Below are 14,411 nucleotides of genomic sequence, written 5' to 3' on the forward strand. Positions count from 1 at the left end.
CACAGTTCAAAAATATATTAGTTCTAATATAAAATCAAATCCTATAACAATTTAATTAGTCAATAAAGTGTGAAGTTCTTACCACGATCTATTGGACGTATAATCTAAATAGTCAGCAGTCCTCCTTGACTGGCGTGTGGTCTGCCACAACTGCAGCTGGTTTGATGGACGATTTAACTGTCGTATCTATAATAAATAAATAATAAAATTAAATTAATTAAAGCATGCATATAATAATTTTTATAATTCTAATGAAGAGTTTTGGTATATATTTCTTACCAATCTGTCGGCCACAACATGTGTGCCAATGGAGTAGCCGTGTGCCTGATCGGATCTTGCTGGATGGCCTGGTTCTGTCAGACCCTCTACCGCCTATCGGTATACTCCTCGCTGCTCCACTGGTTGCAGAAGGCCTCCCATACATCCGTCCGCATCCAGTGATCCCTGTCTGACTTTTAGTCCGATGGTGACTGAAAATCGAAATGCTTGATGGCAGATTACTGTAGGCTGTGTAGTCCATCTTGAAACCTACGTATGGCCACCTGCTCGAAGATCGGACGGCCAGCCTCCTCATCTTGAGGAGATAAGAATCGATAGTAGTCCTGTAAGCAAAAGCATGCGTGTATTAATAAATAGAATACAAACATACTACGAATTATTAAATTAAATACCTTTGACTTATCCGAAATATCTCTCAGGCTGCATCACATGCCCTCGATGACCAACTGGAGAACGTGTCCACCGGCCCCAGCACCAATCGTCGAATGATTTTGGTAACCACACGAAGCATGGAGCTCTCTTTAAATGTGCTGCAAAATTGATTTTGATCAGTAAATGTTGGACATCACAATGGTTAAATTTTAAACGTATTCGGTAAAGATATAGTACTTACGAGCAGCTCTGAATATGGATAAGCAATCTATCCTCTGGTCAAGTTGGGGGTACCGCGAGCTGGGTGGATCTTCTACCACGCCTCCATATCTGAGAGCCAGTCGCTGCTGCATGTGACTATGGAGTCACTCGTGACCCCTGTCGTCCGAATGTAAGAGTATCAAGACATCGTAAAGAATATTATATTAAATAATAAAAAATAAAATAAGATAAAAAAGAATAACTAAAGTATTAGAGTTTACTACATGGCATACGTGCCGCAGAACCATGTGAGCTGGCTGTATAAGAGCTCTCTCCTCTAGAGCTCCCTCCTCGACTATGACGGCTTCGGTTTTGAAAAAATATGATTTATAATCTCTGTAAATAAAAATAACTATATATCATATTATATTAACTGTGTACTAGAATTAAATAACTATGTATCATATTTATTTAACTGTATATCATGATACCTTAACTTTATATCATGTTTATAAAAATAACATGCATAATTTATGATTAAAAAAAAGTAATATTGGTTTGAAACATAAATCAAAAAAAAGATACCTGACTACATCAATAAGATATTTTTGCCCAGATCTTGATGATGTACGATTCTAGTTCCCTTTTGAGCATCCTAGTTTCTGCAAGAAATAGTTTTTCTTCGATGAAAGGCAACTTTTCACAAGTATTTGTCATCCGACGGAGTTTGACTTCTATCTTTGTAGCCATGCAGACCAACATATTATCATATACTACTGGATGAAAATCATTTTTCTGTTGATACATTGCAGATGCTAACTAACAATCTTACATAACATCTGATCTCTTTGATGAAGGATCGACATCGACTGGCGAGTCTAGGGATAGATCTACTGTGGTGCATCATCTGCCGTAGATTAAGAACAACATTACTAGAGGCATCAAATTGATCTAGTAAAAATAAATAGATATTTAGACAAATGGAGCCCCAGTCTATGACTTCCTAGACTTGTAGGATTCCAAGAAAATTACTATTTGTGCAGGATGTTTAAAGAAAGACAAGTTTCAGTCTATAGTGTATCAGTAAGTTACTGCTCCAGGGCTAATGACCTCCCAAAGAGAGAAAAAAAGATGTAGGACTTCGAACATACAAAAGAAGAGATCAGTTCTTATTGCATAAAATCTTCTGTTGTCCTCAAAATTGGCAAACAAAATCCATCGACACCTATTAGGTTTTAGATATCATATGGGAATAAAAAAAAGAGCCCATAACAATCTGTGGAGCCATTTTCTTCAATATTCATTAATTAAATTTAAATAATTATTAAAAAAAATAAGAAGACAATCATAAGAATATAGCAAGCAAAGTCTATCGACATCCATCAGCTTTAAGACATTATATAGATAGAAGAAAAAGAGGCCAGTACCTTCAATATCCATTTAATTTGGATCATCATCAGGAAAAATAAAACGACAACCATAAGAATATAGCAACCAAAATCCATCAGCCTTAAGACATCATATAGAAAGAAAAAAAAGAGGCATATTCCTTCAATATCCATTTAGTTTGGATGATCATCAGAAAAAATAAGAAGGCAACCATAAGAATATAGCCATTGGAAAATAAGGCATTGCAAGTTCCTTTACACCTTTAATCATGAGACAATACTAGCCATCGCTAATACTCATAATAGTAGGTGCGCTGGTGTGGGGATGAGGCCACGGGGCAGGGAACGCAAGGTCAGGGCAGTGGGACAGGGGTCGCGTGGTTAGGCCGATAGGGATGGGGCCACGGGGAGGCTGGCGGGGCGGAGATCGATGGGGCAGGGGCCACAGGGTCCAACCAGCAGGGTCGGGGCGGCCGCAGGTGAGGTGGGGCTGGGGCGGCTGGTTCGGGGCCATGGCATAGGAGGCACCGACGGGGTCGGGGTGGCCATGGGTGAGGCGGGGTTGGGGCGGCAGGCGAGGGACCGTAGCATAAGAGGCACCGACGGGGTCGAGGTCGGGGCGGTCGTGGGTGAGGCAGGGTCGAGGTTGCTGGCTCAAGGTCTCGATGTAGGAGGCGGCCGCAGGCAAGGCGAGGCCAGGGTGGCTAGCTTGGGGTCGCGGTATAGGAGGCACCGGCAGGGTCGGGGCGGCCACGGGCGAGGCGAGGCTGGGGTGGCGGGCGAGAGGCCGTGGCGTAGGAGGCACTGGCAGGGTTGGGATGCTGGGAAGGAGGATGTGCGGGGAGCGGGAACGTCGGGAAGGATGCATCGAGGAGGGGCACCGTCGGTCCAGAGAAGGCACCGACGAAGTGGGGAAAAGCTGGAAAGGAGGAGAACGAGAGGAGATTCGCAGGAAGGAGGAGTACGAGCATAGATTTTTTTTTTCCTCCGACGGCCTGGGGGTGTTATTTTGTCGGACTATTATCGATGGCAATGGCGATCGTCGGTAATACGGTCGGTACACCTCCATTTTGCATGTCAAGGTATTAGCGATGGTATTTTCCATCGCTAATACCTATCCATCGTCGCAAATACTATTATTTTTTTAAATATTAATTTTTAATATTGATTTTTTAAAATATTTTTTTTTCAAAATTATTAGCGATGGCATATTATTCCATCGCTAATGCCGTCTCTAATACTATTATATTTTTTTAATATCAATTTTTTTCTTCTTGATCAATTTTTGGATGGTTAAAAATCATTATCTGATTTTATTAAATTTTTGGGCTTAATTAATTTATGGATCAAGTCCTAATTGATTTAAATTAGATTTAATTTAACTAGATTTGACTTAATTTAAGGCTAATTAGGTTTTAATATTCTAAGTAGGACTTGGATTCAAAGCCTAATTGAATTAGGTTTGACAGGATTTCGAATTGGATTCGAATTGAATCTAAATTAAAAATTATTTTTTTTAATTGATTTAAATCAGATTAAATTCAATTAGGCTTGACTTAATTTGAAGATAATTTGATTTTAGAAATTAAGTAGGATTTGAATTTAAAGTCTAATTGAATTAGGATTGATAAGATTTCGAATTGGATTCGAATCAGATTCGAATTAAATTTGAATCAGATTTGAATTGGATTCAAATTGAACCCAAATTGAAAATTATTTTTCTTAATTGATTTAGATTAGATTTAATTTAAGTAGGCTTAACTTAATTTGAGGTTAATTGGATTTTATAATCCAAGTAAGATTTAGATTCAAGTCCTAATTGAATTAGGTTTGATAGGATTTCGAATTGGATTCGAATCGAGTTCAAATTAGATTTGAATTGAATTATGGATCTAGTCCTAATTGATTCAAATCAGATTTAATTTTATTAGGCTTGACTTAATTTGAGGCTAATTGAGTTTTATAATACAAGTAGGACTTGGATTCAAAGCCTAACTGAATTAGGTTTGACAAGATTTCGAATTGGATTCGAATTGAATCATGAATCGAGTTCTAATTGATTTAAATTAGATTTAATTTAAATAAGCTTGACTTGATTTGAGACTAATTAGATTTTATGATCTAAGTAAGTCTTGGATTCAAAGCCTAATTAAATTAGGTTTGATAGGATTTCGAAATAGATTTGAATTGAACTTAAATTAAAAATTATTTTTTCTTAATTGATTTAAATTAGATTAAATTTAATTAAGCTTGACTTAATTTGAAGATAATTAAATTTTATAATCCAATTAAGACTTGGATTTAAAGTCTAATTGAATTAGGTTTGACAGGATTCCGAATTGAATTCGAATTGGGTTCGAATTAGATTTAAATTGAATCTAAATTAAAAACTATTTTCTTCTAATTGATTTAAATCAGATTAAATTTAAATAAATTTAATTTAATTTAAAGATAATTAGATTTTATAATCCAAGTAGGGTTTGGATTCAAAGTCTAATTGAATTAGGATTAACAAGATTTCAAATTGAATTCGAATTAAATTTAAATTAAAAATTATTATTTTTTAATTGATTTAAATTAAATTTAATTTAAGTAGATTTGTCTTAATTTGAGATTAATTAGATTTTATAATTTAAGTAGGATTTGGATTCAAAGCCTAATTGAATTAGGTTTGACAGAATTTTGAATTGGATTCGAATTGAATCCAAATTAAAAATTATTTTCTCTTAACTAATTTAAATCAGATTAAATTTAGTTAAATTTAATTTAATTTATAGATAATTGAGTTTTATAATCTAATTAAGATTTAGATTCAAAATATAAGTGAATTAGGTTTGACAGAATTTCAAATTAGATTCGAATTGGATTCGAATTGAACTCAAATTGAAAACTATTTTCTCCTAATTGATTTAAATCAGATTTAATTTAATTAATATTAACTTAATTTGAGACTAATTAAATTTTATAATCTAAGTAGATCTTAGATTCAAAACCTAATTAAATTAGGTTTGACAAGATTTTGAATAGGATTCGAATCGGGTTTGAATTGGATTCTATTTGAACCAAAATTATTTTCTGAATTATTAGCAATGGAAAAGCATCACCATCATTAATTCTATCGCTAATAATTTTTTTAAAAATAATTATTTTTTTAAATTATTATTCAGATTTTTAAAAAAAATATTAGCAACAACAAGATTTTCATCGCTAATAACCTAAATTCGCCGTCGCTACTAATTATTTTATATTTAAATATTATTAAAAAATTAAAAAATTTAAATACTTGTAGGGACGGTTTTTGCCATTGCTAATAATTAAATTATCATCGCTAATAGTATTAGCGACAGTAAAATTTTTTATCAATTTTAAGATAGTTAAAAGTTATTATTAACGGTAGAATTTTTTTTCATCACTGATACCTTTGCTAATATTCAATATTTTTGTAGTGATAATCTTTATTCATCTGGTACATATGAATCCAATTGCTCTCTCTAAAGACTTTATCCTAGTGATTGTTTTTTTTTTTGGTAGAAGTGAAAAACTTTCATTGATGTAAACTATAAAAATCGCTAGGTTGAAACAAAGACCTGGCAGTCCAACAACCATTTAAACTTACATTCAAAACCCCTACACAAAAGTAAAAAAAACAAAGTAGAGACAGGACCCAGGTATGATGTAGACTCCAAAAAGAAAACAGTAAATGATATATTATAGCTTTCAACCATCTGAAGACTCCGGACAAAGCACAGGAAGCTTGAACTTGATAAAGTGAACTGGTATGTTGAAATCTGCATAAAGTTCTTCTGTGAAGAAAATCCATCAGGTTGTCCTGTTCGCCAAAATGTGGATATGATTTGCAAGAGGCAATGCAGGCATTTTTCTAACTGCCAACAATCCTGCATCTGAGACAATATTTGAAACAGAGGCATATGAAGTGAACTTGAGAAATTGTAGTACCTGCCGGTCCCTATGTTAAACTTATAACAAACTGTATTGATAACAGATTATCCTTCAGAACTTGATATTGCAGCAGATACCTCACAGAAAACCACAAGATATAATGTGCAGCGCATAATCATAGGACCAAATATTCCATATATCTGAAGACTGATATGTGCAATATTGAATGTTGATATGGCAGCAGTGAATCTTGAAAAGTATCATGTCATATGGACAGTAGAAAATGTCATCACCTTCTGCATAACAAATATGAGGAAGTAAAGAATCAATTCCAAGTATGTAAGTAGAGGGATTAAACAAGTCATTTATAGCATTAGAGAAGTAAACAGCTACCAATGAAACCTGCAAATAAGAACAACAAAAGTTAGTAAGAATCTTTCTTTTTTCTTTTTTATTTCTTTCTTTTTCCTATTTTTCTCTCTTTATTTTCCTTTCCTTCTTTTTGTTTTCCTATTTTTCCTGTTTTTTCCTTCTTCTTTTTTTTCCATTTTTTCTATTCTTCTCCTATACTCCTATTATATTTGCATACAGTGAAGGATGACACATTGAAACAGGCATTAATGCCATGTAGCTCCATGATGAGTAATTTGTAGAATCCGTACATGATGATAAGAGCAGCATAGAATTATAGTGGCGGTGCAGATCAAATAAAATCTGGTAGCAATTGAAGATAGTATTGAAACATATAACAGCCAGCCTTTCAATGGAGAAGACTATTTGGCATGCATTACAATACAAATCTGGCTGTTGTAGACATACACTGAGCAGCAGCATCAGGATTATAATGTAGTTAACAATGTGAAATACACACACCTCAGTAATGAAGTTGGTCATGATAAAACTATAAGATAGTATCAAAACCTGCACAGGACTAAGAAATAAAAAAGGTAAGCCCTCTCCACTCTTCACTGCTCACTCTACCTATCCCAGGGATTGTTGTGAGCGGGAAAAATGAACTGCAATGGAATAGATATGGTGCTGTATCAACCATACTCAAAAGCTTGCTACTCGGGAAAAACTCAGATGGATGTAAAAGTATGGAATTACAAATAAAAACCTGATAAATTTATCCAAAGTTTGGAAATAATTCCAATAGCTAAAATCACAAATAAATACAATAAAACTAAAAATTGAAGATTTTTATAATTTTTTTATATTTATTTACCTAAAAACAGTTACATGAGAGGCATGAATGGCAAATAATAGCAAGAGGCACCATCTGTGGCAATAAAACTCCGCATCATTAAGTTACCGCATATAAAGACTGCCTAAATTACTTTTGCGTAACTCACAAACAAATCCATATATAATTCAATAACAATTGGATATTTTTGAATCAGTTCATTTATGGATAAGAATTCTGAGAAATATTGATTTTAAAAAGAAATAAGAAGAATTCGTGTATCTCCGGACTGTATTCAACTTCCAATGCGTCCTCAGCAGATCTCGGCTCTCAAGAGAAAAAAACAATGCCAGTCCACCAGCTTAGCGATGGACCGATCGGTCCAATCCAACCACAATGGGTGACGCAGGAGTGATGGACTGTGTCCTTTTGTAGTTGGGCTGGTCCACTGCTGACCCGATGGACCAATAATTTTACCTACACAACGGACTAACATGCCAATTGGAAAGGGTCCACGTCACAAGGGGTGGACTATGCGGCTCGAACAGCGAAGGCATGAGTCCCTTACAAATGTGTCTACTTTTTAGCCTTTTCCATGCGACATCGCTCCGAGCATTCGATCAAAACCGGTGCAGTAGGTGGACCTGGCTGCTGTATATGATGTTAAAACATTGATATTGTAAACTAAGTTTGTGGTTTTTTAGATGCGAATAATTTAAAACAAAGGAGCAATTCGTGTCTCTTCCAATCATAACATCCTGAATGGGATCCATTGGAAACAACGACCCGTAACAAAATCACACAGCTTGTGCGGAGAAAATGGACGTCTCACTACAAGGAGGTCCCTTTCTCAATCGAATAACAGATCCCAAACCAGCTATAAGCCATGTAGTTTTATATGGATTGTTCTTTATTGGCATCATATATTATTTTTTCTCTCAATGTTTGTTTTACTTTTACTGTACCAGCATCATGTACTATTTTTCTCCCAATTTTGTTGTGTTCCTGCTGCTGCTCATTTTGTTCTGCAGCAATGGGTGCTATATACGACTGACTTGCCTTTGTTAATGAAGACTTAGCGGCCTTGTTTTGGCACCAAAAATGTATAAAAAAAAAAAGAAGCTCCAGCAAGAGTTTGATGGGCGAATTGGCCAAGGGATCACCTTCGTCATTACCTGTGCCTACCCTGGGGTCTGCTTGAGCTCCAAGAAAGCTCGACTCCATCTCTATCCCAGGAGACAAAATTTACAGCCCACGGCTCACGTTTCTCAGCTGTTTTCACTTTTTGTCTTGTGCTGCCGTGATAGCCAGTTTTAGCTTGGATTAATCTAATCGTCGTCTTCTCATCGATCCGTCTATACTTCACCTTCTCATCTATCTTCTAGATGTAAGTGCATAAACTTGTTGTCCAAGTTTGGCATTGGAGACAAAATGAACTGGACATTAGCTTTGCCTTTTTTATTCTCTGAGACAAGGGCAGGTGATGTTTGTTAACAATCTCAAGGAGCCATTCGATCAGCAGTTCGGTTTGTATCTTTCATGCGAAAGAATGATTCATCTTTTTCTTGCAACGTCAACTAGTGGATCATACAATAACCGCTTCGAAATCTATGCACATAGATGGAAAAAAATATTAGAATGCTTTGAGATCTATGCAGATGCAATCCAATGGTTGACATCACGAAAAAAAATCAATTATACTTTCGCATGGAAGATACAACCCAAACCCCTCAATCAAAAACGACCAAGATTGTCTTATGCATGGTAGCAGTACAACAGCAACCCTTCCCCACGCTTGAAAAAAAACAAAAAAAAAAAAAGAGTGACCAATACCATTTATGTTGTCTTCACCATTTTTCACTAATATATAGGGATCAATTAGCTAACAGCATAAATTGTTAGACTAAAGAGGAGTAAATATATCATATCAAATAATATATTTAGGGGAAGTGAGGAAGATAATGCAACGATTTTAGGCTAAAAGTCACTCAATACTCCAATGTCTAAAATGAAGAGACTTGAATCCATGCCGATGCCCTTTATTATCAGTCCTTTTTTTTTTTTTTTAATCTAAGAGGAATCTACAAACCCAGCAGTCCTAATGGAGAAAAAAACCTCTCAAGGACAAACGGGCATGGAGATTAATGGCCAACCAGAGATGTACAGGTTGAACTGGTTTCATTCAGTTTTGACCATACTCAGACTATAAAAGCATATCCTTGGGGTGGCTTGCGCTGGCAGGCACAGTTAGGACAAACGGGTTTGGCTTGGAATGGTCCTGAAATCATCGTCTGCCTTTGTCTCATTAATCACACAATACAACAAAACCACGAGCCCCAGTATTGACTATATAAACATGCATGCGTTTGTGATTGGTCCTTGTGAAGTTTTCAAAGCTTAAGACTAGCCTATTCCTCATTCATCTTGCACCACCTTACAGAGGTAGGAAGGAAGGCATGGATGTGATGTTGGTGAAAAGTGAGGTTGATAGCAGCGGAAGGCAACCAACTGGCATGGCAACCCCTCCACAGGACAGCAGTCCATCCGTCAAGTGCAACAAGAGGCGGCGGCGGGAGATGGCATCGCCGGCGATTGCAACCGATCCCAGTGGGGAGATCATTGATCAGCCTGCTACCAGCAGCACTGTTAAAAGAAGTTCAAGGTTTCGCGGGGTTAGCAGGTATGGTTGATGGTCAAATAATACGTTTTCAGCAATTATAACTCATATGTTTGTAATCAAAGTTTGGCTCATGATATCATCCTTGTATACAAAATAGCCTAGCCTAGAGGCATGAGAGCAATAACATATACCATGAGCTAACGTTGCCTTAAGTTCAAGCACTCAATAAGTTTTCAGCAGTTAAAAATCATATATCTGTTACTGAAGTTTGGCTCATGGAATCAGTCCTTGTATACAAAATAGCCTAGAGGCATGAGAGCAATAACATACATCAAGAGCTAACATTGTCTTAAGTTCAAGCAGTCAAATAATAAGTTTTCAGCAGACAGCAGTTATAACTCATATATCTGCAATCAAAGTTTGGTTCATAGTATCAGTCCCTGCATACAAAGTAGTCTAGAGGCATGAGAGCAATAACATATATCAAGAGCTACCATCGTCTTGAGTCCAAACACCAGAAAGAGCAAAATAAATTCATGTCTAACAATTTATTTGCACACTATTATTCCACACCATTCTTAAACAGTTAACCAACACAAAGCAATCATGCAGGCACCGATGGACAGGCCGTTTTGAGGCCCATTTGTGGGACAAAGGTTCCTGGAATGCCACGCAGAGGAAGAAGGGGAAACAAGGCAAGATTTGTTATATTTCACTTTCTATGTCTTTTACCTTCTTTCTTTAGCAAGCCTTATCTGTATTTAAATAATTTGTTGGAAAATTATGTCAATTCATGCAGTTTACCTTGGAGCTTATGATGAGGAAGAAGCAGCAGCAAGAGCTTATGACCTTGCTGCACTCAAGTATTGGGGGCCTACCACCATCACAAACTTCCCGGTATGTCATCGATTGAAATTTACTCCCATTTTAACTGCTAAAGCTTTTACTACATCAGGATCTCGAGCAAGTTGGATAATCTTTTTGTGGAATAAGTGGACTGGATTCCCAATCTCATCTTTTCTTTCAAAAAAAAAAAAAAAAAAAGGGAAAAAATGTAAATTTGGGATGGTCACAAACAACATAGTTTCATTTGAGGGAATATGAACCACAATTTCACTTAATCAAACTAACAAGATGATCAGGTGGAAACTATTTGATGAAACAATCACTTGAAGCAGTTCTTAGATTTGGAAGGCATCAGTTGATGATGTGTGCACACTTTTTCAACTGAATTATATATTTGGCTGACACAGGGGCTGCTGTATCAACACTAATCCTAACAGATACAAAATTCCAAATTTGGGGTTATCAATCAAAACCTATATGACACCATGACCATTTCAATATTTTGGCATTTGGATTGTGCATAGCAGCTGATAACTACAGCTTGAAGTTATTCTCGTCTGTATTTTTGTTTTCTATATGAAACGTATAAACATTCACATGCACATAAAAAGAGAGACAAATAGAAAATCAGAATCAGGCTTAATATAAGATAATATAGAGGTACAGTGGTGTCATCCCAAAATAATTATTGACAATTGATAAACATTTTGAGATTTCATGGCTGGAATTTAATTTAGGACATCTGACTGAATCATAAGAAATATTTTGTGGAATTATGATGGTACATCAATGTAGGCATGCCATAAATAGTCTCCACTTTCTTTTCTTTTTCCCCTCTGGAAAAAATGGAAAGTTTTGGAAGGATGTTCATGTGGTGGGTTCTATTAACTCTTGGTCCCGGTTGTATAGTATTATGATGAGAATTATCTTAACATCAAGTTTGGAAATCAAAGCTTTGCTAGTTCCATTGACTTCATGAGACATAATTTATTGATCACTTGACCTAGAAGACTTTTCACCACTGTACTCAATACGCAATATTGTAATTCATTTATACGTTGTTCTTGGATATATAGTGCATATGGTTCGTTAATTTCATGTTCATGTGCTTATCAAGTTAATTCAAAAGAAAATCCAATCCACTAATATTTTCGTAGTTGTCTTTTGCTTACAAAGTTTTTTGATATTTGTTTCAGACAGATTGCACCTGTCCTTAATTATTACCTATGTGGAAAAATTCATGTTTCCTGATGAACAACTGAAAATTCATGCTTGTTCATCTTTTGTATGCTTGTGGATACATAAAACAAATATAAAAATATGTGTTTCTATTCCAAGATTCTAACTGAAGGGAAAATCATTTCAGGTTTCTGACTATGAAAAAGAGATACAAATAATGCAGAATGTGACTAAAGAAGAGTATCTAGCCTCAATAAGGAGGTATTAAGATCCTGCTCTCTTTGTGAGCTCTAGAAACTTACAGAACCTTCGATTGTCAGAATTTAGCTTCTTAACCTAGCATTATTTGGTTCGATATCAGGAATAGTAGCGGTTTCTCACGAGGTATGTCCAAATACCGTGGAGTTGCAAGGTACAAATTCATGAACAGAGTACATCAAATTCTTTTTCATGCTGAAACTCATTAATAAGAAATTTTAACAACCAAATAAATTGGAAAAACTGCAGGCACCATCACAATGGAAGGTGGGAAGCAAGGATTGGAAGGGTTTTTGGAAACAAGTACCTCTATCTTGGCACTTACAGTAAGTACTGCAACTTCAACAACTCTCATGTACTACAACCTCTTGACCTCCAAATAAAAACCTATGAATCTACTATAATTGTTGCAGGTACTCAGGAGGAGGCAGCTCATGCATATGACATCGCAGCAATTGAGTATAGAGGGATCAATGCTGTGACCAATTTTGACCTGAGTACATATATCAGATGGCTAAGGCCAGGGGCCACCAATGCCTTGAATATTACCCAAGAGCAACATGTCAATGGTGAAGCTCATGCAGTGCAACCACCCACCAACCTCTTTTCAACAGCCAAATCCGAAACATTCTTGCACTGCAACCCCTTTGTCGCAGAGAATATGATCTCATCATGTAAGGAAGAGTTTGTACCTCATGAGTTCCCTGGTGAGCTCCCTGGTGGTAACTCAAGCAGCAAGTCTTCCTCTACTGCACTAAGCCTCCTACTGAAGTCCTCAATGTTTAGGCAACTTGTGGAGAAGAATACTAGTGCACTCAATGAAGAGATTGAGGAGGAGGATTTGAAGGATTGGAAACAACAGCTGGGAGCTGATAATGAAAACCAGGGGATCTTTTACGAAGGAATTGCTGATGTGCCATATGGTTACTTCCCAAATGGTGACAACGGACGGGGAATTGAGCTACAGGAGAGTGTTTCCTACTATGAGCAAAGTGAGCAGTCAATATGGAATGACATAGAGAGTATACCCTCACTGCAATAGCAGAGAGACCAATGGAGGAAGAGAAGAGGGGGCGAGAGAGAGAGATCTGAAAATTATGTGAGATGATTCTGTCTTGTATAATATATACATTCATCTCTCACTTTCCAGTTGCTTGGCCCAAAGCTTCTTTCCTTTGTGCTAACTAGTGATATGAATAAGAGCCAGGAATTCTTTAAGAATGTATCCTCCTGAATATGTGTTATATGCTTACATGATACCTAATGATTGGATGCTAGGATGATATTGGTATCACTGTGCAGCTGGATCTGAGATCAAAATCAATAATAGTTCATTATTTGAATCACTGAAGTAGACTTGTTCTAACAGAGTAGTGAGGAAAACAGCTAGCTAAATTTGGGCTCTGGTGCTGCCAAAAGTAAACAATAAATAAATAAATGTTTGCATATAGGCATTCCTGGATGACTTATGTCTGCTGAAATCCCTTCAGAAAACAGGTTCCATAGGTTTAGTCAAAGCACAGACATAAGTTAGTTTGTTCGAAAGGAGCCCTAAGCCATCTTTTTCTAATTCCACAACTAGCCAACCAAGTTAAGGTATTTGCACAGCTTTCAAAGCACAGATCACGAAGCTAACATTGTGCTTTGAAAGCTGCACAGAGCGCGATCCAATGGTTGCTGTCACAAAAGATACAACCAGAACCCCCAAGTCAAAGCCTGAACCCCCAATATGGGCTTGTTTCCCACCTGGAGCCTGGCCTAACAGTGCAAGGATATGTAGAATGCCTAATATTGTTCCGGTAAAGAAAGTTAAGAAAAAGGTTAGCATACCTTTACTTCATTAAAGATTATCATCATCACTAATCTGTAAGTTAAAAGGCTTGTTTGAAAAACATAGGGAAGAACTTATTTTTTCTATTACTCTCTTCTGTGACATTCAGATGCATCAGAACAGATGGTCTGAAGAAATGGAATGAACACAACCGCATCATCAGATTCATGACCAGGGTGATTCTGAAATACAACTAGTTCTTTAATGCTAAATTCAGCATCTATTGTCATCAAGCTCCGAAAAGAAAGGATAACCTTACAGAGAGGTGTAGATCCAGCGCTTACAAACATGTAAAGACATGTTCTTGATGTACTCACGGAACAGATTCAATTGATACTTTGATAGGATGCATTG

General features: G+C 36.4%; 2 protein-coding genes across 2 annotated transcripts in view; one reads left to right on the plus strand and one right to left on the minus strand.

Annotated features, from left to right (window-relative positions):
- Positions 1 to 9,596: 9,596 nt before the first annotated feature.
- The window catches only part of LOC105054087 (uncharacterized), a 30,984-nt gene continuing 26,169 nt past the window's right edge, over positions 9,597 to 14,411 (minus strand). The window contains exon 8 of the mRNA XM_073250956.1: positions 9,597 to 9,966. Coding sequence (XP_073107057.1) covers positions 9,955 to 9,966 — 12 coding nt within the window. The 3' untranslated portion in view covers positions 9,597 to 9,954. The remainder of the gene's footprint in view (positions 9,967 to 14,411) is intronic.
- Positions 9,824 to 13,436, plus strand: LOC105038741 (AP2-like ethylene-responsive transcription factor At1g16060). Its single transcript, XM_010914618.4, has 7 exons — positions 9,824 to 10,003; positions 10,556 to 10,638; positions 10,743 to 10,840; positions 12,156 to 12,229; positions 12,330 to 12,380; positions 12,476 to 12,552; positions 12,640 to 13,436. Exons 1-7 carry the CDS (start codon positions 9,837 to 9,839, stop codon positions 13,266 to 13,268), a joined length of 1,179 nt encoding a protein of 392 aa, XP_010912920.3. The 5' UTR covers positions 9,824 to 9,836; the 3' UTR covers positions 13,269 to 13,436.

The sequence above is a fragment of the Elaeis guineensis genome, chromosome 2, assembly GCF_000442705.2.
Source record: "Elaeis guineensis isolate ETL-2024a chromosome 2, EG11, whole genome shotgun sequence".
In the NCBI taxonomy this organism is placed as follows: domain Eukaryota; kingdom Viridiplantae; phylum Streptophyta; class Magnoliopsida; order Arecales; family Arecaceae; genus Elaeis; species Elaeis guineensis.

What these genes read in the sequence shown, in the direction of transcription:
- LOC105038741 (XM_010914618.4), top strand. Translation starts at nt 9,837, where the DNA reads ATGGCAACCCCTCCACAGGACAGCAGTCCATCCGTCAAGTGCAACAAG. An exon ending in CCACCATCACAAACTTCCCG is followed by an intron (nt 10,841 to 12,155) that starts GTATGTCATCGA and finishes AAATCATTTCAG; the next exon opens with GTTTCTGACTATGAAAAAGA. An exon ending in TATCTAGCCTCAATAAGGAG is followed by an intron (nt 12,230 to 12,329) that starts GTATTAAGATCC and finishes GTTCGATATCAG; the next exon opens with GAATAGTAGCGGTTTCTCAC.